Below are 27,715 nucleotides of genomic sequence, written 5' to 3'. Positions count from 1 at the left end.
ACCAAAGTCTAATGACTGCCAACAGAATATATCAAGCACATTTAGGTGCCTGATATTTTGCTAATTCATTTATCCTGCCCTGAATACTGTGTTCCTTCTTTTCCATTTTTTTCTAGACTTGACTATAGATCCAGTTTGGGTCACCTATGGTGATCACTCCCTTCCTAAAGCCACTAAAACACACCTCTAGTCCCTTGTTGGCACCAATCATCTATTATTCCAGTGTAGTGCTATCTTTATGTATGTCTTGCCTCAACTTAACTGTTACAGAGCAAGCATGGGCCTGAAAATGCTAATGATATGTTGATGATGTAGTCTTCTTGTTTTTTTAAGATTTTATTTATTTATTTGACAGAGAGACAGCGAGAGAGGGAACACAAGCAGGGGGAGTGGGAGGGTGAAGCAGGCTTCCCACAGAGCAGGAAGCCCGATGCAGGGCTTGATCCCAGGGCCCTGGGATCATGACCTGAGCTGAAGGCAGACGCTTAATGACTGAGCAACCCAGGCACCTGATGATGTAGTCTTTTATGATTCTTGGATTAGACTATATTATTGTTTCACTGAAAACGCCATCTATTGATTAATAGTTCAGGATTACCTACCTTCTCATAAACAACACCCCAGAGATAAGGGATGATTCTATCAAGGGGGAGAAGAGTACAAAGGAACCCTGTTTCAAGCTTCAATGATTTGCATAAAATCAGAAAACAATCCCAAATTTTATTTCTGCTCCATTTTTTGTCATTAAAATATCTACCTATCATAAAAATTGATTAAATAACATAAATACCCAAATAATTACATGATCAGGGTCAAAGCTCATTAGTTGAAAAGAAGAGTAAGGGGTGCCTGGGTGGCTCAGTGGGTTAAGCATCTGCCTTCAGCTCAGGTCATGATCCCAGGGTCCTGGGATCAAGCCCCGCACTGGGCTCCCCACTCAGCGGGGGTCTGCTTCTCTCTCTCCCTCTGCCCCTCACCCTGCTTGTGCTTTCTCTCTCTCTTACTCTCTCTTATTAATAAAATCTTTTTTTTTTTTTTTAAGATTTTATTTATTTTATATGACAGAGAGAAACAGCGAGAACAGGAACACAAGCAGGGGGAGTGGGAGAGGGAGAAGCAGGCTTCCTGCTGAGCAGGGAGCCCGATGTGGGACTCGATCCCAGGACTCTGGGATCATGACCTGAGCAGAAGGCAGACGCTTAACGACTGAGCCACCCAGGCGCCCTAAATAAAATCTTAAAAAAAAAAAAAAAGAGAGAGAGAGAGAGAAGAGTAAGTATCTTCCCAGATCTTTTCCATTTGAATACTTCATAAATGTTATAAGCAGATAAATTGAGATCAGGCCAATCCAGATGTAAGAAAATTCAATGGCTTAGGAAAATGTCTCAGGCCTGTTAACTAAGGTATCGTAAATGTAAAAATTTAGCCAAAGTTTATTAATAAAGTTTATTATAATTTAATGTGCATAATTTATATATAATTTAAGATTAAAGTTTATTATAAATACAGACTTATCTAATTCCTTTCTGAAACTACCTTGATCAGAAAAAGAGTTCATGATTTTGTGTCCTCCTGGACCTAAAGGTATTCACTTCAGTTTAAAGGGTCTGGCAATGTGGGCAGGATGAGTGACAGGACAATTCATGAAGTCCATGGGTAATAGATCTGTCTGGGTATGGGGTATTCACCAATCCAATAAAACTCTCCAAGAACAGGCTAGAAAACCAACTCAGGAATGACATTATCTCACTTCGAGATTCCTTTCCATAACAGCTACTGATACTTTTAGTGTTTAGTTTGATTAAGAGATCAACTAGGGAGGGAAGAAGGGACTGGCACGGTCTGGGAAGAACATAAAATCCCCTATATCTGCAGCACATGACTGACAAGTGCCAAAAAGAGATCTAAATGAAGCAGTAAAGGAATTCAGGGGGGTCAGAGGGAGATTCAATACAAGATCATGAAAAAGATGGCTTTTTTTTTTTAAGATTTTATTTTTTATTTATTTATTTTTTTAAAGATTTTATTTATTTATTCATGAGAGACAGAGAGAGAGAGAGAGAGAGAGAGGCAGAGGGAGAAGCAGGCTCCCAAGGAGCAGGGAGCCCGATGCGGGACTCGATCCCAGGACCCTGAGATCATGACCTGAGCCGAAGGCAGACGCTTAACCATCTGAGCCACCCAGGCGCCCTATTTATTTATTTAACTGACACAGAGAGAGAGGGAGCTAGAGAAGGAACACAAGCAGGGGGAGAGGGAGAGGTAGAAGCAGGCTTCCCGCCAAGCAGGGAGCCCGATGCAGGGCTTGATCCCAGGACCCTGGGATCATGACCCACGCTGAAGGCAGCTGCTTAACCAACTGAGCCACCCAGGTGCCCCAAGATGGCTTTTTTTAACAGAGGTTTGAAACCTAAAGAAATAAAATCACTTTACCTACATAGTCATTGGGGCTATACTGGATTCTGTAAAGAGAGCTAACTACCTCTCTCTGAGAATAATAAAAGTACAATTTCCTAGTGCTAGAATAACTTAAATAGCAACCTAAATTAATCAAAGGGAAGGCTTATTGTATTACAAAGTTCCACACCCAGCCAGCAAAGGATTCAGAAGGCAGAATTTTAGATAACAAAGAATCAGACAGAAGACAGAGACTAATGTGAACTCTTAGGAATGACATGGTGCTTCCCTAAATGTAAAGCTTCTCTACCATTCTAAATGCTCATGACAAAGAAAAATGAGACAAAGAAGATAAAAATAGAAAAAAATTATATGGTCACAACAAACTCATACAAGGAATTTGAGTCACATAAGCTCAAAACAAACCTAAACAATCAACATAAATGAGTATCAAAATATTCATTAAAATATTTCATGTTGGGGCGCCTGGGTGGCTCAGTCGGTTAAACGTCTGCCTCCGGCTCAGGTCATCATGATCCCAGGTCTTGGGATCGAGCCCCGCATCGGGCTCCCTGCTCTGAGGGAAGCCTGCTTCTCCCTCTCCCTCTGCTTGTTGCTCCCCCCCCCCGCTTGTGCTCTCTCTCTCTCTGTGTCAAATAAATAAATAAAATATTTTAAAAAATAAAATATTTCATGTCATATAAAGTAGAATATATCCTCTTTCAGAAATCTTAGTCCCAACAATATTTAAAATTTTTATCTACAACCCAATAATACGGTATCTTTTAAAAGTACTTGAATATACATAAATTATGTAAATAAGAGTACTATAAAAAAGACTGGAAAGACACAGTAAAAAAAAAACCCTATAAGCAGTAGGTTCATAGATGAGTTCTATTTTCCTTTGGCTTATCTGTGGCTTAAAATTTTTCTGCAACAATCAAATTACTTTTGTGAAAAACAGAGGGGAGGAGAGGATTATTTCAATGCTATGTTTACATTCAAATTTTTAGAGTTCAAGTTCAGAATTTCCCATTTTCCTCACCAAAAATATTTTATTTATTTATTTAAATTTTATTCCCCCCCCCCAAAATATTTAAATCATAAAATGTCTTGCCTCTGGCTCCTTGATACCAGTGGTGTATCCACCCATGAATGCAGCAGGCACAAGACAAGAGCCGTAGGTGTTTGGGGCGCCTGCGTGGCTCAGTCCATTTAGCGTATGACTCTTGGTTTCAGCTCAGGTCATGATCTTAAGGGTTGTGAGATGGATCCCTGTGTTGGGCTCCATGCTCATCGGGGAGTCTGCTTAGGGATTCTCTCCCTCTGCCCCTCCCCCCATGCGCTCTCTCTCACTCTCTCTCTACATATACAATAAATGAATTTAAAAAAAGATTCTCCCTCTCCCTCTGCACCCCCTCTTTAAAAAAAAAAAAAAAAAAGAGCAGTAGGTGTTCACACAAAAAGTCCTAACATTTCTCTCCCTCTGCCTGCAGCTCCCCCTGCTTGTGCTCTGTCTGTCTCTATCAAATAAGTAAATAAAATCTTAAAAAAAAAAAAAACAATAAAAACCGTTCTAACATTTACCTTGATGTTTGTGAATGGGGTGGTATTGGCTAGTCCACAGGAAAAAGAAGTAAGTCTTAAACGAACTGGTTTTCCCCGAGCCTTCTTGGCTAGAAGCAGAAGATAGGTAGCGGTGAGGTGATCATACCGCCACTGGAAAAAAGAAAATCAAGTTGTTTAGAAGACTAAAGTTGTTTTTAGAAATAACGTTTTATTTTACATTAATTTTTTTCCATTCAGAAAAAAAAAAGCAATCCCCTATACCAACTCTCTCTCTCTTTCTCTCACACACATAGTTTCTACTCCTCAGAGGGAACCACTTTTAAATACTTTTAGCTATTTCTTCTTTGTTTCTCCGTTGCTTATACAGCTTTAAATTTTTTTTTCAGCTTCAGATATTATCTATGAATTTCCTAGTATGGAAAATAAGGATTTAGCTCTACTACAACTCCTTCCTGCCCCATACATTCTTCCTCCTTGCATCCTCCTACTATACTTTTATCACAATTTTTAGTTAAATCAATATTTACACTATTATGATTATGTAAATTAGTATTCACAACTGAATAGGGGTAATATTCGAAATATTTCATTTGTACCCTGATTCTATGCAATTAGAACAGAGGCTGAGAGGTGAGTAGGGTCCTGGGGCATCCCTACCATGAAAATTATTCGACTTTTAATCACCAGGGGAGACTGGAGGAAGGTGCCCAGGGGACCTAAGGGAGGTAATGGACAACAGGGAGGGCACTCAGAGTAGGAGTTCTTTACTAATGAGTAGGTAAATATTCTAATATCTTTTTTTTTAAGATTTTATTTATTTATTTGAGAGAGAGAATGAGATAGAGAGAGCATGAGAGGGGGGAGGGTCAGAGGGAGAAGCAGACTCCCTGCTGAGCAGGGAGCCAACACGGGACTCGATCCCAGGACTCCAGGATTATGACCTGAGCCGAAGGCAGTAGCTTAACCAACTGAGCCACCCAGGTGCCCCATAAATATTCTAATATCTTAACAACCAGTATGGAACTGCAGCTAAACCACGCGGGGTACTACCCTTGCATTTCCTTCTTTAGTATCTTGGTTTTTCCTGAAGTTAAAAATAAAAAAGAGGCAGTTGCTCGTCTTACTAATTCAACTCCACACTCCCCAGCATTCTTCACCTCCCCTCAGCATGTCCACACACACCAGCTAATCTGTTCCCTCCTCCATTGCCCTTTTGGAGACATTCCACCTGATGTCTGCATTCCATGCTCCACTCTGGACTGGCTTCTTTCTCAACCTACAATTCAACTGCTGGTCTAGGGATTCTCTTCACCTCTATTCTACAATGTATCCCCAGTTTCCCAGATCCTAAATATTCCTCTTTCTTGGTTACTTTCTTGTTTGGGTGGAATATATCCTCCAATAACTTCCTGAGGGTGGATGAATGGGAGGTAAATTTTGTGAGATCCTGCATGTCTGATAAATGACTGCATTCCCACCTCACACTTGATTCTGGCTGGGCCGAGTACAGAATTCTAGGATGACAATAATTTTCACAGTTTTGAAAAAATTGTTCCATGGTCTTCTCACTTCTAGTATGGCTACTGAAAAATCCAGAGTCTTTCTGACTCCAAACCTTTATGATCTTTTGGGGGCTTTTTTTTTGTCCCTGGAAACTTTTTGGATATTCTCTCTCCCCCGGTTTTCTGAAATTTCACCTTGTGTAGATCTATTTTCATCCTTATTTCCAAACCCTGGCTAAGCCCCTTCATTCTTAAAAACTCAGTTCTACTAACTTAGAAACCATCAGTTCTGGAATATTTCTTCTTGTATTATTTCTTTGATGCTTTCTTCCCTTCTTTCTTCTGCTTTATCTTCCTGCAACTTCTATTATTTGTATGTTGGACCTTTCTTACCCATTCTCTTCTATTTGTGCATCTCTTTGTCCTTAGATTCGACTTTTAAGAGATTTTCTTTTAATTGTACTTTCAATCATTTCTACTAACCTCTTTATTTCTGTGGTCATATCTTAAATTTTCAAGAGCTATCTCTTGAAATGTTCCTTTTTAGTCATCTTATTCCTATTTCAAAAAAGAAATAGCTTCTCTTATCTCTGGGAATATTAATTATCACTTCTAGCCATTTTCTTCCACTCCCTGCATTATCTTTTATTCCTCAGTATCTTTACTTTTCTTCCTTCTCCCCCACCTCACCACCCCCACCATTTGTTTTGATCTCTGATTTTCATGTTAGAGGCTTTCCTCAAATGTCTGATAAGCTTTGGCTGCCTGTCCCTAAAGATGGGGAATTATAAAGCACAGTTAATTAAAGGCTCTGTGTATAATTTGAGACTGCTCATCACCTTGGGGGCTTCTCTCTATGGTGAACAGACAGGAAGCTGAACTCCCAACCATTGGTATAGTAGGTCCTGTCTCTTGGCTTTTCCCTAGAATTGAATCTTCCAATATTTTCCCCATCCCCACTGCAAACAGGATAAAATCCTGGTTCCAGCATTCTCAGAGTTGAATAGGGAATGTGGTTAGAGATAGTGGTTCACTACTTAATATGAAGACTGCATGTGGCCATTCATCCATTTCAGAATGGCTCATCACCCCTACCAGAGCTGCATACGGTACACGAGTTCCCCTTGTTCAGTGTCTCCCATCTCCTGCTGGGGTAAGGAAGAGGTGGCTATCATACAGCACAAGGTAGAGAAAGGAACCTGGGGTCCAACTGCTTCTAGTACAGACTTTCAACCAATCTTCCTGTTTTCCACCCTACTTACTTCCCTAACTTCAGAGGCTCCTAGTACCTCTGATTCCTAAGCCTTTCTGGAGCCTAGGGCTCTAATCAATTTGCTTATTTTCTTTTCCCATTGCAGGCATTTAGCTTTCAGCTTTCTCTGAAGTGCTATGTCAGATGCCACTTACCTATTTTATAATTCCTCAAATCTTATTGACATTACTTTTGTCTCCTCTTATATCCTCAACATCCTTGTGAATTTTTTAATCTTTTTATCCCTTTATTATTTTAGTGAGGTTTTAGGGAAGGGTTGGATGTAAACATACCTGTTCAATCCACTATGTATAACTGCAAGTTTCTAAATAATGGACTCATAAGACTAGGTGACTCTCTATCCTACAAGAGTGTTAAATTTTAATAATATTTAATGCATGTATCTCCTCACAAGGCACATAATCCAAAGAGGCCTACGACCAAAAAGGTGTAAATAAAAACTGTTTTTATTAATAAATTTTATCTGTTAATATTTTAGATGGCCACAATCATCATGTATGCTTTGAAATCTATATAATGGACCTATCAATCTAGTGGAAGAAGTATAAAATACTGTGATAAATTATTACAGAATGTTGCCTTTAATCCAGACAGGATGGGTTGGAAGGAAGGGCAGAAAGTTTCATAAAGAAGGTACTTGGGAACTGGGTAAAAACTAAGCAGTCACAATCACTCTCCATTATGACAGTCCTACCTTTTTGAAAGAGATGCCATAAATTGATTACAAACAATGGCTCTGAAACAAGTTGCCACTTGTTTATCAACAACAGTATGGCACAATCCAGGCAATGTAAGCAATACCTGGACAGTTTTAGATGGAGTCCTCTAAACCTGCATAGGAGTTTTATAAACTCTAAGCCCTCTTTATCCCTAAACAAAAAGACATCCTTTTAATAACTTTTTTGCCATAGCCACTTCACACTACTCATTACAATTAGATACATGGGGAAGTTGTGTGTTCAATAACAGATGAATCGGCACATTAGTTACGCTTTCAGGTGACGTCAATCCCAAGTCTAACACAACCCATGTCTCCCTCATCTTTTTTTTTTTTTTAAAGATTTTATTTATTTATTTGACAGAGAGAGACACAGCGAGAGAGGGAACACAAGCAGGGGGAGGGGGAGAGGGAGAAGCAGGCTCCCCGCAGAGCAGGGAGCCCGATGTGGGACTCGATCCCAGGACCCTGGGATCATGACCTGAGCCGAAGGCAGTCGCTCAACCGACTGAGCCACCCAGGCGCCCCCTCATATTTTAATTACTCCCTGTTTTGAAAGTCAAATGTCTGAAAGTAAAGCAATAGGTTTACCTATCATAAAGAAGACTCCATTTCTAAAAAAAATTTAATCCCCAGTTACTGTTCACGCAGGCTACATGTTAAAGAACTGCCCAGGCACCTGGGCTGAGGGCAGGCAGTTACTGGTACAGAGCGTTTAAGAAATTGAGGAATGGCTCACTATCCTTCCCCTGACCTTGGTTGTGAGGCCCTCAATCTTTAAACTTCTGCCACCAGAATACAGGGGGATTTGTACTGCAGGGGTGGGGGAAGGGACTGATCTGAATAGGTTCTCATATGCACATGTAACCCTCAATGAAGTCCTCCTACCAGATGACTGGCTGCTCCCACAATTCACAGCCACTCACAGCTGGGAAAATAGGAGGAAAGTAAGGAAAGCAATCAGGTGGAAGGAAGCTCTAGCACCACTACTGGGAGTCTCAAGAGGGCTACGGTGAGATGTCTTGAAATCATAACACATATGAAACTCTAACTTCTGCATATAAAAAGCAGTTTAGAGGGCGCCTGGGTGGCTCAGTTGCTTAAGCGACTGCCTTCGGCTCAGGTCATGATCCTGGAGTCCCGGGATCGAGTCCCGCATCGGGCTCCCTGCTCGGCGGGGAGTCTGTTTCTCCCTCTCCCACTCCCCGTTTGTGTTCCCTCTCTCGCTGTGTCTTTCTCTGTCAAATAAATAAATAAAATCTTTAAAAAAAAAAAAAAAAAGCAGTTTAGAGAGCTCATGTTTAGGGGCGCGTGGGTGGCTCAGTCGGTTAAGTGTCTGACTTTGGCTCAGGTCATGATCTCAGGGTCCTGGGATCTAGCCCTGGGTCTGGCTCTGAGTCAGGCTCCACACTCAGTGGGAGTCTGCTTCTCCCTCTCCCTCTGCCCCTAACCCCACTTGTTCTAGCTCTCTTTGTCTCTGTCTCAGATAAATAAATAAGATCTTAAAAAAAAAAAAAAAAGAGTGCTCATGTATATGATATAAAAGTGGGAGTTCTAGGAGTCAAACATTTGAGAATAATATTGCTTCTCTCTCTGCACAAAGATCAGCAGCACCATACCAGCATAGATCTCACTAAACTGATCTCTCCCTGTCCAGTCTAACCAGCCCCCAAAATAAAGGCAAAGCTCCCAAAGTGCCAGAAAAAGTGTGACAGACCATAGATGACCTCAAATCTGGGTCCCCTGAGGCTATTTAAACTGGAAAGTACCAAGTAATTTACAAATAATACATTATATGTTAATAAAAAAAAATCACACTAGCTATTTTATCATAAACAAAGTAATTTACAAATAATACATTATGTGTTAATTAAAAAAAGAAATCACACTAGCTATTTTACCATAAACAAAGTAATTTACAAATAATACATTATGTTAATAAAAAAAAGAAATCACGCTAGCTATTTTACCATAACAAACTAATTTACAAATAATAGATTATATATTAATTAAAAAAAAAATAATAGGGGCGCCTGGGTGGCTCAGTCTAAGCGTCTGCCTTCGGCTCAGGTCATGATCCCAGGGTCCTGGGATCGAGCCCCACATCGGGCTCCCTGCTCCGCGGGAAGCCTGCTTCTCCCTCCCCCTCTCCCTCTGCTTGTGTTCCCCCTCTCGCTGTCTCTCTGTCAAAAAAATAAATAAGATCTTAATTAATTAATTTAATTAAAAAATAATAAATAAACTGGAGAGTACCTAGGACCAACGTGAATTCTCTGGGACTTCCTAAACCAAGATTTCTCAACCTCAACACTACTCATCTCTGGCCTGGATAATTCTTTCTTTCTTTCTTTTTTTTTTTTTTTTTAAGATTTTATTTATTTATTTGACAGAGAGAGATAGCGAGAGCAGGAACACAAGCAGGGGGAGTGGGAGAAGGAGAAGAAGGCTTCCCGCCGAGCAGGGAGCCCGACGCGGGGCTCGATCCCAGGACCCCGATGCGGGGCTCGATCCCAGGACCCTGGGATCATGACCTGAGCTGAAGGCAGACGCTTAACGACTGAGCCACCCAGGAGCCCCCTGGATAATTCTTTCTTGTGAGGGGCTGTTCTGTTGTGGAATATTTAGCAGAATCCTGGCCTCTAACCACTATATTCCATTAGCATGTATACACACCCCAGTTGTGACAACCAAAAATGTCCCCTAAGAGGCAAAATCACTCCCAGTTGAAAACCACTGACTTAGACCAATGCTTCTCAAACTTTAATGTACATGTGAATCACTTAGGGATTTTACTAAGATGCAGATTCTGATTCAGTAGGTCTGAAGTGGGGCCTGTGAGTCTGCATTTCGGACAAGCACCAAGTGACGCTAACGCTCCTGGTCAGAACATACTTTGAATAGCAAGAATTTAGAGTAGTACTTCTCAACTCCTGGCAACATACTGCAATCATTTGGGAAGCTTTTAAAAATTCTGATATTTAGGCCACACACCAAACCAATTAGATCATAAGCCCTGGGGGTAGGACCTAGGCATCAGGATTAGTTTAAAGCACCCAGGGGACGGGCACCTGGGTGGCTCAGATGGTTAAGCGTCTGCCTTAGGTTCAGGTCATGATCCCAGCATGCTGGGATCAAGCCCCGTATCGGGCTTCCTGCTCAGCGGGGAGCCTGCTTCTCCCTCTCCCTCTGCCTCTCTCCCTGCTCATGCTCTCTCCCTCTCTCTCTCTCTCTATCTCTGTGTCTCGAATTAAAAAAAAAAAAAATCTTAAAAAAAAGCACCCAGGGGACTCTATGTTCAGATAAGGTTGACAAGCTCACATTTAGAATGCATAGCCTGTATACTACTCATCCCTAGGACTGGAAAGTAAGTATAAACAGGCACATAAGAATGAGGGAAGAGTACAAAAGAAGAAAAACTATTACTTTCTTCACAACATCCTTGATGTTGTTCATGTCTAGCTTTTAGAATCACTGAGATCTTTAGAAAGATTAACACCAGGAAACAATCTCTATCATGCTTCATTATCTACTTTTTCTGTATCAGAAGTAAACAATTCCTATTTCCATTTCACTTTTAAGTTTGAAAACTGTATGTAAAGACCACATAAAGGATATTATTTTAAGAACTTTTCCTCAATAGTTCTTGAAATTCCAACGTGGGGCTCGAACTTAAAACCGCAAAATCAAGACCTGAGCTGAGAACAAGAGCCGGATGTCCAACCAAGCCATCCAGGTGCCCCACCAAGTATATTACTTTTAAGATTCAGATTTTAAGTCTGTGGATCTCACACCAAATTTTTTCTCAATAAAATGACAGGATGTCTGGGACTAGCTTTGAAATATCCTGGTTTAAAAGGGCAGATGGGAGAGGGTGCTGGGATACAGATAAAACTGGCAAAGTGTCATTAACTGTTGAAACTAGATGATGATTACATGGAAGATCACTGTTAAACTACTTTTTTTTTCTTTAAGATTTTATTTATTTATTTGAGAGAGAGAGAGTGAGAGAGAGAGCACATGAGAGTGGAGGGTCAGAGGGAGAAACAGACTCTCTGCTGAGCAAGGAGCTCAATGTGGGACTCGATCCTGGGACTCCAGTATCATGACCTGAGCCGAAGGCAGTTGCTTAACCAACTGAGCCACCCAGGCGCCCTAAACTATTCTACTTTTGTAGGTGTTTGAAAACTTGTAAAAATTTTAAAAGAAATCTTATGTATCTGAAATATAGTCTTCTATTAAAGATCGTCCAAAAGAAAAAGTCATTCTTTTTTTTTTTAAGTTACTTCAATGGAAACTTCAGATTTTCATTATAAAAGACCTTGCAACAATTCCCAATTCTTGCCATTTCTTTAAAGGCATTATCCGGGGCATCTGGGTGGCTTAGTCAGTTAAGCATCTGCGTTTGGCTTGGGTCATGATCTCAGGGTCCTGGGATGGAGCCCTGCATTGGGCTCCTTACTCAGTGGGGAGTCTACTTCTCTTTCTCCCTCTGCTCCTCCCCCCACTCATGCTCTCTCTCTCTCTCTCTCTCAAATAAATAAATAAAATCTTTAAAAAAATAAAATAAAATAAAGGCATTATCCATGAAAAACTAAATTATCATTCTGTTTGAATGTCAAACATTGAGTGTCAGAATTTAGAATTCTGACACATTCTAGAACCTTGGTTATTATGTCATTCAAAAAAATCCTTTATACCTCCTCACTGAAAAGAATTGTGGCTTAGCAAAGCTTTGTTTAGTAAAAAAATTTTGCTTAAGGCCTTTACCTTGCAAATTAGAAAAGAGACAAAAACACAAATCATAGATGATGAAAGACACAGTACTGAATCAGGAGCAAAGTTAGGTGCAATCCCTATCAGGTTAGATTATACTCAGGGTCAGCTGTGAGTGCCTCCATCCCTACAAAAAAATCTAGAGATTAAGCATCTGAAAGAGCTAAAATGATCCAACACAGAAATCATGATAACGATATCTGTATTTGTTTCATAAGCTTATGGGTGATGTGATGCCACAGGATTGCTTTTAGGTAAGAAGAAAAGTGCTTTGTGTTTACCTATTCCTACAAACAGAATCATAGTTCTATGTTAGAGAATTTCAAGGAGTAAAATCAGAACTCTATCAATTCTCTGTGGACTAGTTTCTTCTGTTTCTTCATTTTTTCCCCACTATAATTTTCTTTAATCAATGTCATTTTTAAGAGGATATCCAGCAGACATGAGAAAAGAATTGAGTGAAAATCATGCATAATTATAATATTTACACCCATGATAAAATCCTAGGTCTGACAAATGCTATACTATTTTTAATGTACTTTACCAGTACATTTATTGTATCAATAAAGAAAAATAAAACAAGAGATATTAGTCTCAAATTCACATTGTATTTCTTACCGATGAAATTAAATCCTCCATTGTTTGCCTGTTATTTCTGTGATGTACAGAAAGTTCTGTTACACAATCTTCATCGAGGTGAATAAGCTACAAAAAAATATTATAAACTTTATTAACAAAAAATTACAAATATATTCATTGTTTTCCAATCTTAAAGTTAGCATAATTACTTTGTAAAATCAATACCAATGTGTAAAAACAACATGAGTTCATCAAATTCTTAAGTGAGAATAAACATTCTCCGTAAGTTTTAAAGATGTCAACAGGTGACAATAAGCAGTTCATGAAGAGGAGCTCTTGCCTAGCCCTTCACATCCCATCACCACCTGATTGTTAAAATTATGTAGCCAAGGCACTCTGTCCTCCTTCCCACTGCCTACAGTGGGATCTGCATGGCATCTTCATCAAGGAACAGTCACTAGGCACTAACATCAGTGGCTCTACAACAGGCTGGCAAAAGAGTGGCTCAGACTTGTAATGCAGCGCACCTCAAGCTACATTAGGGTTTAGCACCAATCCAAGGAGTCCTCACGATGCTGAGGGTACTGGCAAAGCACAGTTTTAAAAAGTGAGATAGTCTCTATACAAGATTTATTTTGCTTCAGGAGAGAAATTATCCAAGTATTCAGACCCATGCATGAGGGGCCAGAAATAGGTTCTGAGAACCAAATCCGAATCAGTGAGAACCAAAAGGCCGAAGGGGCCTAGCCTGGACCTGGAACAGGAGTTCAGAAGACTACAGTGGAAGAGATTCATAAGGAATGTAATTTTAAACTCATCTTTGCCATGTATGAATTCTCTTCACAACAACCCCAATCAGTGGTCTTTCACTTTCTGCCCTAAGTCCTCCTTTCCCAGGAACAGAACAACTGGGATGGCTAGCTTCTCCCACCTGCCCTCTAAGGTCTGTCTGCCTATGATCTCCATTCAGTGTCAGTACAATCTAGGCTTTGGAATTAGGGAGACCGTGGTTTGAGTTGTGAAATCACTAAATAACTATATGACCTTGAGTAGGTTATTATACCTCTCGGAGCCTCAGTTCCATCATCTGTAAAATAGAAATAGAGCCTGCCTTGCAATACATGTAACATATGTGGAGAGCCTAGTACAACATCTAAACAGAGTAGACCCTCAAAAAATGGTTTACTATTTTTACTAACAGTCATAATTTTACTTCCTCTTTGGTATAAGAGCTTTTCAGAAATTTGAATATCCCTATTATAGACAACCTGTCCTCTCCAAGTTTTCTCTTTTCCAGTTCCTTTAACCACCATTTCAATGATTACCGCCCCTTACCATTCTGACCCTTTCTATAGATCGCACACTTTAGGTTGTCACTGGCCCTCAGCGTGATGTGTTCAGAACCAAACATAATATACCAGGAGAGGTTTGCCCGCCACAAAACAGAGCAGTATCATGAACCTTCCCTTGTGCTGGATACCACACTTATAGTAATGGATTCAAGAGAAAGTCATGCTGCCATCATGAACACAGAGGAACACTAGAAACAACGACCTGCGTCACTGGCTGGTGTAAGCACAACCTCATGGGTTACGGAGAATGTGGAGACCACAGAGACTTACACTAATGGTACTATATAAAAGTCCAAAATGCTAAGATAAGTTTTCACTGTGTTGCTTTGACCTTAGCAGTTCCCCCTATTGTAAATTCCCCCTTCAGGAAGGTCCCAGCCTTAGAAGCTCAGACACTTTACCACCAGTTGGGCAACTTCTTTGACACCAATTGAGTGACCACTGCTCAAGTGAGAAGATTTCTGGGGTTCCCTCCATAATCTTAATGTTACTCTCCTAAAAACAGGGCTGCTTGGGTGGCTCAGTCAGTTAAGTGTCCGACTCCTGATTTCGGCTCAGGCCATGATCTCAGGGTCCTGAGATTGAGCCCCGCGTCAGGCTTCACACTTGTAGAGCCTACTTAAGATTCTCACTCTCCCTCTCCCTCTGCCCTTCCCCCTGATCTGCTCTCTCTTACTCTCTCTCCATCTCAAAAAAAAGTTACTCTCCTAAAAACAAACAAAAAAACCCTTTCTCTCTCCCCCTAGCCTCCTGCTTTGTGCCTTTACCACAAGGTGTGTGTGGGAAAGGAGGGAAGCGGAGGAAGAAGGTGCTAGCTTCTTTGCTGGACTCCTGAACTGGAGAGAATAAAGAGTGGGGTGGACAAGACACCAAAGTCTGAACCATATGGCTTATCTCAAGCTGGGTTTTCCAAAGAGACTCAATACTTTAAGTATAGATGGTCCCAGACTTACAACGGCTCAACTTAAAATTTTTCAACTTTACCATGCTGCAAAAGCGATACACATTCAGTAAAAACCATACTACAAATTTTGAATTTTGATCTTTTTCCTGGCTAATGATATACAGTGTAATACTCTTTTGTGATGCTGGGCAGAGCAACAAGCTGCCGCTCCCTGTCAGCCACGTGATCATGAGACTAAAGAGCCAACACACTTAGAACCATTCTGTACCCATACGATCATTCCGTTTTTCACTTTCAGTAATCAATAAGTTACATGAGAGGGCGCCTGGGTGGCTCAGTTGGTTAAGCGACTGCCTTCGGCTCAGGTCATGATCCTGGAGTCCCTGGATCGAGTCCCGCATCGGGCTCCCTGCTGCTCGGCAGGGAGTCTGCTTCTCCCTCTGACCCTCCTCCCTCTCATGCTCTCTGTATCTCATTCTCTCTGTCTCAAATAAATAAATAAAATCTTTAAAAAAAAAAAATAAGTTACATGAGATACTCAACACTTTACTATAAAATAGGTTTTGTGTTAGATGAGTTTGCCCAACTGTACCTAATGTAAGTGCTCCAAGCATGTTTAAGGGAGGCGAAGCTAAGCTATGCCGTTCAGCAGGTTAGATGCATTAAATGCATTTTCGACTTACAATATTTTCAATTTACGATGGGTTTATTGGGATGTAACCCCTTAAGTCAAGAAAGATCTGTACTCTGAATTCTCAGCCACACATACTCGAGTTAAATTAAGTACAAAAATGAATACCAAAAGCTAACCAATTATTTTGGATTATCCGTGCCTACTACATTTCCTGTTCAGTAGGGCAGAAAATAGAACTGAATATAACTTCTATTTGATACAATACTTGGGTACTAGAGCTATGTGTGAAAATGATAGAAGGAGATCATGCACAGAGTTATAGAATAGCACCTATACATTAAATATCCAACTAAATCTGAATTATTTTTTATAATTCACTCTTGAAGAAACAGAAAACTGAGGGGAGAAAAGCAAATACTTTGAAAAGCAACAATCATTGCTTATAGTTCTCCTGTATATTACTCATTTGATCCCCGAAACAGTACTGTAAGGCAGGCAAGACAGATGAACGATATAACACATAAAGGCACTTTATAAATGGCAAACATAACCCAAACATACATAAGAGGCTGACAGCAGAATACTCATATTGGAGGTAAGAAAATGAAGACTTGGAAAAATTCCTGCAATGTGCCCAAGACTGGCATTTTTCATTACTAGCCCAGAGTTTGTTCTACCGAACCACAATGCCACCTCTTAATAGAGACAAGACAAGCAACCCTCATCCCAAAGGCCACAGCTACATAGGATGCAGGCCCTAGATTTGACTGATTTGACCTGTCAGATCCATCACATTCTGGAGCCCTCATGTCTAGGTTCAAATCCTGGTTCTACACTTACTAGTTGTTTGATCTTGGGGAAGTTACTTTACAACCTGTGTCCCAGTTGCTTCATCTGCAAAATGGAGACAATAACAGTATCTACTTCAGAGGGTTGGTATGAAGATTAAATGAGTGAAAAGAATTAAAAACACAAAGCCCATAGAATAGCACCTGACTCTCAGGTGCCTGGGTGGCTCAGTCGGGTGAGCATCTGCCTTCGGCTCAGGTCATGATCCCAGGGTCCTGGGATGTAGTCCTGCATGCTTCTCCCTTTACCCCTCCCCCCTGCTTGTGATCTCTCTCTCTAATAAATGAATAAAATCCTTAAAAAAAAAAGAATAGCACCTGACTCTTAAAGGGAATATCCTAAGTGCTTTATATTATACTCTAGTATAATATAGAGTTCTTACTGTAATAGCACACTATTCAATGATAGTAAGTATTCAGTAAATACTAGCAATTATTATACTAAGATATAAGGAAAATTATATACTTTTTTTGAGCACTCAAAACCATATATTTTACTTTATACTGCACCCAAATTTAAAATAATTTTTGTGTTGGTAAAATCAGAGACTTTCTTCATGTTGGCATCTGTTCTCCCACAAGCAGTAGTGTATCCTATCCTATTAGGATCATGGCTGAGAAGACATGCAAAGCCCTCCCACACATGGAGAAATGATGACCCCCAATGGTTGAACACAGGCATCTGCACCACCCACTCCCCCCCTCCACAAGGGACACATACCCACTTGCCTGGCCCTGCTACTGCATTGCTCACATACCTGCACCCTCGCTGTTCTGAGGCTCAGTACTGATAGTTGCTAGAATGAAGCTGCTGCTCAACAACCTAACCTTACAGCTAAAGCAGCTAGAGAAAGAACAACAGGGGAAGCCTAGAGGCATCAGAAGGAAGGAAATAAAGGTAAGAACAGAAATAAATGATACAGAAACTAAAAAAAAAAAAACAAAACAAAACCACACAATAGATCAATGAAACCAGGAGCTGGATCTTTGACAACAATTAATAAAACTGATAAACCTCTAGCCAGATTTATCAAAAAGAAAAGAGAAAGGACCCAAATAAACAAAATCACAAATGACAAAGGAGAAATAACCAACAACACAGAAATATAAGAGATTATTTATGAAAAACTATATGTCAACAAATTGGACAAGCTAGAAGGAATGGATAAATTCCTAGAAACATATAAACTACCTAAACTGAAGCAGGAAGAAATAGAAAACTTGAACAGACCAATAACCTGCAAAGAAATTGAATCAGTAATCAAAAAACTTCCAACAAACTAAAGTCCAGGACTAGATGAGATGGCTTCAAAGGTGAATTCTACCAAACATTTTAAGAGTTAGGGGCACCTGGGTGGCTCAGTCAGTTAAGCATATGACTCTTCATCTCAGCTCAGGTCTTAATCTCAGGGTTGTGAGTTCAAGAGGCTGACATCTTGAATGCTGGGCTCCATGCCGGGTGTGGAGCATACTTAAAAAAAAAAAGGGGGGGGGGCGGCGCGTGGGTGGCTCAGTCGGTTAAGCGTCTGCTTTCAGCTCAGGTCATGATTCCAGGGTCCTGGGATCGAGCCCCGCATCGGGCTCCCTGCTCAGCGGGTATTCTGCTTCTCCCTCTACCTCTGCCTGCCACTCTACTTGTGCTATCTCTCTGTCAAATAAATAAATAAAAATAAAAATAAAAAAAGAAGAGTTAATACCTGTTCTTCTCAAATTATTCCAAAAAATAAGAGGAGAAAGGAAAACTTCCGAATTCATTCTATGAGGTCAGCATTACCCTGATACCAAAACCAGATAAAGGCACCACTAAAAAAAAGAACTACAGGCCAACATCCCTGATGAACATAGATGCAAAAGTTCTCAATAAATTCTAGCAAACCAAATCCAACAATACATTAAAAAAATCATTAACCACAATCAAGGAGGATTTATTCCTGGGTTGCAAGGCTGGTTCAATATTCGTAAATCAATCAACATGTTACATCACATCACTAAGAGAAAGGATAAGAACCATATGATCATTTCAATAGATGCAGAAAAAGCATTTGACAAAGTACAACATCCATTCACGATAAAAACCCTCAACAAAGTAAGTTTTGAGGGAATATACCTCAACATAATAAAGGCCATATATGAAAAACCCACAGCTAACATCATCCTACATGGGGAAAAACTGAGAGCTTTTCCTCTATGGTCAGGAACAAGACAGGGATGTTGACTCTCATCACTTTTATTCAACATAATACTAGAAGTCTTAGCCATAGCAATCAGACAACAAAAAGAAAGAAAAGGCATCCAAATTGTCAAGAAAGAAGTAAAACTTTCATTATTTGCAAGTAACATGATACTCTATGTGGAAAACCCAAAAGACTCCACCAAAAAACTGCTAGACCTGAGACACAAATTCAGTAAAGTTGCAGGATATAAATTCAATGTACACAAATCTGCTGCATTTCTATTCATCAATAATGAAGTAGCAGAAAGAGAAATTAAGGGGCGCCTGGGTGGCTCAGTCAGTTGAGTGTCTGCCTTCAGCTCAGGTCATGATCCTAGGGTCCTGGGATCAAGCCCCACGTCAGGCTCCCTGCTCAGCGGGGAGCCTGCTTCTCCCTCTCCCTCTGCTGCTCCCCCTGTTTGTGCTCTTTTGCTCTCTCTCAAATAAATAAATAAATAAAATCATTTAAAAAGAGAGAGAGAGAAATTAAGTAATCAATCCCATTTACAGTTGTACCAAAAACAGTAAGATACCTAGGAATAAACCTAACCAAAGAGGTAAAAGACTTGTACTCTGAAAACTATAAAACACTAATTAAAGAAATAAAAAACGACATAAGGAAATGGAAAGACATTCCATGTTCATGGATTGGAAGAACAAATATTGTTAAATGTCTATACCACTTAAAGCAATCTACACATTTAATGCAATTTCTATCAAAATACCAACAGCATTTTTCACAGAGCTAGAACAAACAATCCCAAAAATCTGTATGGAACCACAAAAGACCCCAAGTAGCCAAGAAGTCATGATTCTGGACTTCAAGTTATATTACAAAGCTGTAGTAATCGAAACAGTATTGTACTGGCACAGAAATAGACACATAGATCAATAGAATAGAATAGAAAACCCAGAAATGAATCCACAATTATATAGTCAATTAATCTTCAAGAAAGCTGGAAAGAATATCCAATGGGAAAAAGAATGTCTCTTCAACAAATGGTGTTGGGAAATCTGGACAGCAATATACAAAAGAATAAAACTGGACCATTTTCTTACACCATAAACAAAAATAAATTCAATAATGGATTAAAGACCTAAATGTGAGACCTGAAACCATAAAATCCTAGAAAAGAACACAGGCAGTAACTTTTTTGACATAGCAACTTCTTTCTAGGTATGTCTCCTGAGGCAAGGGAAACAAAATAGTAAATCATTGGAACTACATCAAAATCAAAAGCTTCTGCACAGTGAAGGAGACAATCAACAAAACTAAAAGGCAACCTATGGAATGGGAGAATATATTTATTTGCAAATGATATATCTGATAAAGGGTTAGTATCCAAAATATATAAAGAACTTATCCTACTCAACACCCAAAAGATGAATAATCCAATTAAAAATCGGCAGAAGACATGTATAGACATTTTTCCAAAGAAGACATACAGATGGCCAACAGACACATGAAAAGATGCTCAACATCACTCATCATCGGAAATGTAAGTCAAAACTACAACAATGGCCTATCACCTCACACCTTTCAGTGTGGCTAAAATCAACAACATAAACAACAGGTGTTGGTGAGGATGTAGAAAAAGGCAAATGAATGCTCTTGCAATGTTGGTGGGAATGCAAACTAGTGCAGCCACTCTGGAAAACAATATGGAGGTTTCTCAAAAAATTAAAAATAAGGGGCGCCTGGGTGGCTCAGTCGGTTAAGCGACTGCCTTCGGCTCAGGTCATGATCCTGGAGTCCCGGGATCGAGTCCCGCATCGGGCTCCCTGCTCGGCAGGGAGTCTGCTTCTCCCTCTGACCCTCCCCCCTCTCATGTGCTCTCTCTCTCATTCTGTCTCAAATAAATAATAAATAAAAAATCTTTAAAAAAAAAAAATTAAAAATAAGGGGCACCTGGGTGCCTCAGCCGATTAAGCATCTGACTCTTGGTTTTGGCTCAGGTCATGATCTCAGGGTCCTGAGATTGAGCCCTGCACCAGGCTCCACAATCAGCAGGGAGTCTGCTTGAAATTCTTTCCCTCTCCTCCTCCCCCTGCTCACGTGTTCTCTCTCTCTCTCAGATAAATAAATAAATCTTAAAAAAAAAAAAAAAAAAACTTAAAAATAGAACTACCTTATGATCCGAAATCACACTATTTAGCCAAAGAATACAAAAATACTAATTCAAAAAGGGGGCTGGCTGGCTCAGTCAGTGAAGCATACAACTCTTGATCTCAGGGTTGTGAGTTTAAGCCCACATTGTGTGTGGAGATTACGTAAAAATAAAATATCTTTTAAAAAGGGGGGGAATAGGGGCACCTTGGTGGCTCAGTCATTAAGTATCTGCCTTTGGCTCAGGTCATGGTCCCAGGTTCCTGGGATCAAGCCCCGCATCGGGCTCCCTGCTCAGCGGGGAGCCTGCTTCTCCCTCTCCCACTCCCCCTGCTTGTGTTCCCTCTTTCACTGTCTCTCCCTCTGTCAAATGAATAAATAAAATCTTAAAAATTTTTTTAAAAGGGGGGAATACATGCACCCGATGTTTATAGCAGCATTATCTACAATAGCCAAATTATAGAAACAGCCCAAGTGTCCATCGATGGATGGATAAAGATGTGGTGTATGTGTGTGTATATATATGTGTGTGTGTATACACACACACACACACACACTGAAATATTACTCAGCCATAAAAAAGAATGAAATCTTGCCATTTGAACATGAATGGAGCTAGAGAGTATTATGCTAAATGAAATAAGTCAGTCAGAGAAAAACAAATACCATATGATTTCACTCATATGTGGAATTTAAGAAACAAAACAAACAAGCAAGGGGGAAAAAGAGAGAAAGAGAAGCAAACCAAGAAACAGACTCTTAGAGAACAAACTGATGGTTAGCAGAACTGATGAGAACAAACTGCTGGCTAGCAGAAGGAAGGTTGGCAGGAGGGTGGATGAACCAGGTGATGGGGATTAAGGAGTACATTTGTTTTGATGAGCACCAGGTGATGTATAGAAGTGCTGAATCTATATTGTACACCCGAAACTAATATTACACTATGTTAACTGGGATTTAAATAAAAACTTAAAAAAAAAATTAGTTGCTGCTCTAACTGCATTTGCTCGATAGATACTAAAGATGTCATGGAGGACCAAAGGGAATATGGAAAAGAAATTTTAGGAGCTGGCAGTCAAAGGAGAATCAGAAGGGATTTCATAACAGTGGGCAGACTAATAAGAAGGAGCTAAAAACAAGCTTACTCTGTTTTTCCAAGACTAGTTGGCTACTGGGAAGAGTATTTATTTATATTTATTAGTGTGATTATTCCAGAAAGCAAATACCTCACAGCTCTACTAAGTCCGCATTGTGGCATGTCTGAAAAACCTCCAAGCTATTCTGTTGACCCATGCACATACCCCCTTCCACTGAAGAAATTTTAGTGGATTATCAGAGAACGTGCTCAATTATCTGAAAAGGGCATTAAAATACTTCTCCTTTAAAGTATTAAATTAATTTTCTAACCACATATCTATGTGAGGCTACATTTTCTTCATATGCTTTGATCAGAACAAAGCAAAACAAGACTGAATGCAAAAACAGGTAAGTATCTAAGTGTCTTCTATTAAGCCAGATTTAAAAGTAATCTGCAAAGATGTAAAGTGATGCCACTCTTCAAAATTTATTTTTTTTAATTGTTATTTTTCATTTCTTGATTTCCTTATCTATATTTTAGGGATATGAATTGTATTGACTTAGAAGGACACACCTTTCACAGTGGTTCCAGGCTCTGCCATGTGGTTTGCTTTGGTGAATGGGCTATTAGCAAACATGATGCGAGCAGAGACTTGAAAAATGCTTGAAAAATGAAGGATTAGAATTTGCCCACTTTCTTGCCTCTTTTGGAATCCAGGCGGGATTTCAAGAAGCCCAGACTAGCCTGCGGCAATGTAGCCCAACAGACAGATGGTACAAACAGCTACATCCCGCTACGATAAAGTCACCACATGACTGCAGTCACGTGACGACTCCAGATAAGGCCTGCACAAGAACTGCCCAGTTGAGGCAGCCCAAATTGCTGGTCCACTGAATTATAAGTTATTATTGTTTTAAGTCACTAAATTCTGAGATTTCATTTTACACAGTAATAGTTAACTAATACCAAAATATACATATCCTTTAGTAACATTCACACTTTTGCTAAGTTCAAGTTGCCATTTGTTAAAAAAAAAGAGAAATTTAAACATTAATGCAAGAATAATTATTTAAAGAACTGCTTAAACTCATATAGGACTGTTTACAGTTTTTTCACACATATATATTAGACCAGTTCTCACAGTATAGTCCACAGAGCCCTGAGGATCTCCAAGATCAAACCTATTTTTATAATAATACTGTTTTTCATTTTTCACAATGTTAACATTTGTGGTGATGGTGCAAACGCAATGATGAGTAACACTGCTGGTGCCTTAGTATGAATCAAAGCAGTGACACAAAACTGTATTAGGATACCATATTCTTGGTCATGCACTTACAGTTCAAGGAAAAATTTTTTAAGCCAGTTTCAATTAAGAATATCATTGATGTAGTAAAAAGTACTAATTTTATTAAACCTTGGCCACTCAGGACACATTTTTTTTTTTTTTTAAGATTTTATTTATTTATTTGACAGAGAGAGAGACAACAAGAGAAGGAACACAAGCAGGGGGAGTGGGAGAGGGAGAAGCAGGCTCCCTGCCAAGGAGGGAGCCCGATGCGGGGCTCAATCCCAGGACCCCGGGATCATGACCTGAGCTGAAGGCAGACGCTTAACGACTGAGACACCCAGGTGCCCCAGGACACGTGTTTTTGATATTCTGTGTGACAAAGTGGGAAGCATGCAGAAAGCACTTCTGCACACCAAAATATGGTGGCCATTTAGAGGAGAAGCACCTGTGCGACTGAGTTATAAGTTGAATCACCTGTTTTCTTCCTGGAATGCCATTTTCAATTGAAAGACAAAATATATTTACACCTGGGTATTTAGCATTTTCTCAAAAATGAACAAAAGGAACTTGTCACTTAAAGGAAAACAAACAACTGACAGTATTTGTTGCTAATGATATAATTTGGACTTTCAACCAAAAATTATGATTTTGGGAGGCACCTGGGTGACTCAGTCAGTTAAAGTGTCCGACTCCTGGTTTCAGCTCAGGTCGTGATCTCGGGGTCATGAGATCGAGGCCTGCGTTGGGCTCTGTGCTCAGCGTGGAGTCTGCTTAAGACTCTCCCTCTCCCTCTGCCCCTCCCCACCTAAAGAAATAAATTTTTAAAAAGAAAATTAGGATTTTGGAAAATTTGTACCTGCCACCATTAGTTTAACAGCTTTCCAATTCTTTTTTTTTTTTTTTTTACAGTTTTCCAATTCTTAAAGACTCTTCTAATGAGATCAATAGTGACTTTAACGAATGTGAGGGTTTTTTTTCTAATGTATAATGAAAGGCATTAACTTTTGGAACATCTGAATAACTCAGCGAAACAATATTTTCCAAATGACCAATTCATAATGTTACGTGGGGAAGAGATCCAATGGAAAGACCAATGGATTTTTTTTTTAAAGATTTTATTTATTTATTTATTTATTTGAGAGAGAGAGAATGAGAGACAGAGAGCATGAGACGGAGGAGGGTCAGAGGGAGAAGCAGACTCCCTGCAGAGCAGGGAGCTCGATGCGGGACTCGATTCCGGGACTCCAGGATCATGACCTGAGCCGAAGGCAGTCGCTTAACCAACGGAGCCACCCAGGCGCCCAAGACCAATGGATTTTAATGTAATAGAGTACAATAACTTCATTGATTCCACAAGCAACTAACCCTTAAGAAACCACTATTTGTCAAGTATTAATGGACTATCACAGAATATCCCTAATTATCTTAAAAAGCTCTTAAGGTGTTAATCCATTTTCCTAGTACATATCTGTGTGAGGCTGCTTTTTCTTCATATATTTTAATCAAACAACATATCAAAACAGACAGAATACAGAAGCACATGAGATCCTAGTGTCTTCTATCAAGCTAGACTTCAAAGGAATTTGAAAAGATGCTATTCCTCTCATTAAATTTATTTTTAAAGTTATTTTTCAGGAAAAAATTAACTTGAGATAAAACGTAATAGGTTTACTACTGTTACTTTTAAATGAATCAATAAATAAATATTAAGAGTGTAAAGGAGTCCTCAGACTTAAAAGTTTGAGAACCGCTATAACTTCATAACTCTTCTGGGAAGTAGACAGAACTGTTAATCTACTTTTTACAGACGAACAAATAGATTTGGCAAAGTTAAGCGACTTGCCTGTGATTTCCAGAGCACTGTTCACAATCCTAACTACATGTAAGAAATACCTGGAAGCTTTTAAAATTAACCACTAATTGTTCTGGGATCAGCACAGGCATTTTTTTTTTTTAAGGTCTCAATGATTCTCATGTGCAGCCCAAATTAAGAGCCACTGTCCTAGAGATTAACAGGCAAATGTATAATTAATTAGGTTACAAACCTCACAAACCCCAATCTGATAAACAAGTCTACAAAATACATTTTCTTTTATATTTAAACCATCACTGTAGGTCCTGAATCCACACAAAGATCAAACAAAGTTTTTGTGAAAAATTCTCCTGGACTTCATTTTACTTACAGATTTCTTGCTTTGCCACTCAACAGGACAGTTGTAATCGTGCATGATCCAGGGATGGCTCAATAGATTTTTCACAGAAATCCGTTTCTTTGGGTCCACCTAGTGGCCGTTGAGAAGTAGCTAGAGATTAACATTTCAAATAGGGAACACAGAACTCCTTTCCTCCTGAGAACTCAAAATTCATCAGAACAGATGTAAACTTCATCATCACAATAATGCTGTCAAAGACCTTAAAATGGCCTTGGAATAAATTCTTTAAAGAAGGCAATAAAGGTAAGAAAACTACAGGAACCAACACGCGCTTAGAAGATAAATGTTTAACAAACATGAACTTCATTGGTATGAACATTATTCATGAAGTTCAGTCAATCTATTGTATGATGTAATAGTCTTTGCTGGAAAACCTATTCACAGGAAATATTCACCAATTTAATATTCAAGCAGCCACAATGCAGGGCCTTCATAGTGAATATGCAATCTCTACCTCCAATGAGCTTACAATCACATAGAACAAGTTGAAAAGCACACCTTTCTTTTCCATTTGTAATTTTCAAATGTGAGGAGAGGAAAATTAATCAACAAAAATTAAGTTTTTTGGAGTTTAGAAGAAAGGATGAGGTGTTTTCAATCTCATTATGGAGATTTGGTGGTCTGGCCCTACTTAATCAAGGTGGGTGAGCCTGAGGTAAATTCTGAATAAAAACTGGAGATGGGTTAATAGATGGGAAAACTGGAAGATACTCCGAATACATAATAATGAAAAAAAAATATTGCACTAATAAGGTACTCATATTTTCAAAGTGTTTCCTATTTATCTCATTTTATCCTCATAGCACTACATAGCAGTGAGGCCAGGTTCAGAATCCCCATTTGACAAATCAGAACCAGGTTAGGTGGCATGCCTACCGATTGGCAGGGTAGATACCTAGATTTCAACACTCCTACCTTTAGCCCTCAGAGGCCATTCCCCTAAATCAGTGGTTCTCAAAGTGTGGTACCAAGACCAGCAGCATCAGCAACATCCGGAAGCTTGTTAGAAAGGGAAATCCCCTAGTCCTGCCCCAGATCTATTGAATCGGGAACTCTCGGGGTGGCACCCAGCAATCTGTGTTTTAACAAGCCCATCTGGCAATCTTGATACATGCTACAGTTTGAGAACCATTGCATGAGGTCATGGGGTCCACTCGATTATCCATCAGCTCATTCAAGCATGTACTCCTTGTCTACACTTAACATGCAAGAGTGGGAGCAAGAAAGGGGAAGAGTGTAGAGCAAGAGCTGGTCAGAGAAAACACACGATACTCAAGAAAAAGGAAGGAAAACCACATCAGCAAAGACATATGGTAGAGGTATGAAAGAAAATGCATTTGCAACACAATTAAGACAGCATCTAGAGAAGGGTGGTAGATATAATGAATGGAATTTTGTTAAGGTAATAGAAAAACAGCACTGTCCTCCAAATGAAGCAGGACCACAGTCATCTTAGGGTTGGATCAAACAACTGCAGTAGACTTCTATTATTTAAAAAATAAATAACAAAGTTTACCTGTAGCATTTGTTGAAGAAGCAGAATGCTACTGGAAGAGAGCCACTTAGGAACCTCATATTTCCCTCTCTACAAAAAACAAGAAACAATTAAGAGATTTAGGTTCAATCAGCCTTGGCATCAATTTCTAAGATGACAAAATGCTGGAGGTTTACTTCCACGCTTGAAGACTTAACCCAAACATAAGATTTGGTAAACATTATTAACAACATAAGAAACATATTTTTTGCCCTAAAGAAGAAAATCCAACAAATTACATATCGTCACCTCTACATTATCCACATATCAGAGAAGGACTAGAGCACAGAGAATATGACTGGAATACATAAATGCGGAGGGCTTTGGGATCTGTAATGTGAATAAATGACAGCCAGTACACACTGTAGTCAATTTTCATATTGCTAAAGCAAATTTTAGTTTATTATCTCAGAACAATTATCAGTTGACAAAATGAAGTAGCAGAAAACACATTTGGTGGCAGGACATAGGCTGTGGTTAAAAACAGGTTACATATCATCCATAGGACAGAATTCACAATCATTGAGGGAAACTGATGCAGGTCATTTTCTAAGTCAAGTACATGTTTTGGGAATGGAAGAGGTTCAGGAGACAAATGTTTACAATCTAGGATACTCAGAAATTATAGTTACCGAGTCATCAACCGAAGACAAAACCAGGGGCTTGCTAAACACTAATACGTAATAGCGTATCTTTTTACGCAACCTGCCACATACCCCTCTTTCACAATT

The 27,715-nt window shown here is 39.5% G+C and overlaps 1 protein-coding gene across 7 annotated transcripts in view; it reads right to left on the bottom strand.

Moving 5' to 3' along the window:
* MELK (maternal embryonic leucine zipper kinase) overlaps positions 1–27,715 on the bottom strand; it is an 82,619-nt gene that overhangs the window by 18,769 nt on the left and 36,135 nt on the right. For all 7 annotated transcript variants that reach the window (XM_021691389.1, XM_044920469.1, XM_044920470.1 and 4 more), the window contains 4 exons: positions 26,967–27,035; positions 25,421–25,519; positions 12,851–12,937; positions 3,985–4,116 (listed from right to left, as the gene is read on the bottom strand). In XM_021691389.1, coding sequence (XP_021547064.1) covers positions 3,985–4,116; positions 12,851–12,937; positions 25,421–25,519; positions 26,967–27,035 — 387 coding nt within the window. The remainder of the gene's footprint in view (positions 1–3,984; positions 4,117–12,850; positions 12,938–25,420; positions 25,520–26,966; positions 27,036–27,715) is intronic.

This window comes from Neomonachus schauinslandi, chromosome 13, assembly GCF_002201575.2.
Source record: "Neomonachus schauinslandi chromosome 13, ASM220157v2, whole genome shotgun sequence".
NCBI classification, from domain to species: domain Eukaryota; kingdom Metazoa; phylum Chordata; class Mammalia; order Carnivora; family Phocidae; genus Neomonachus; species Neomonachus schauinslandi.
The sequence above is the reverse complement of the archived record's forward strand: the minus strand, read 5'-3'. Positions and strand labels throughout refer to the sequence as shown.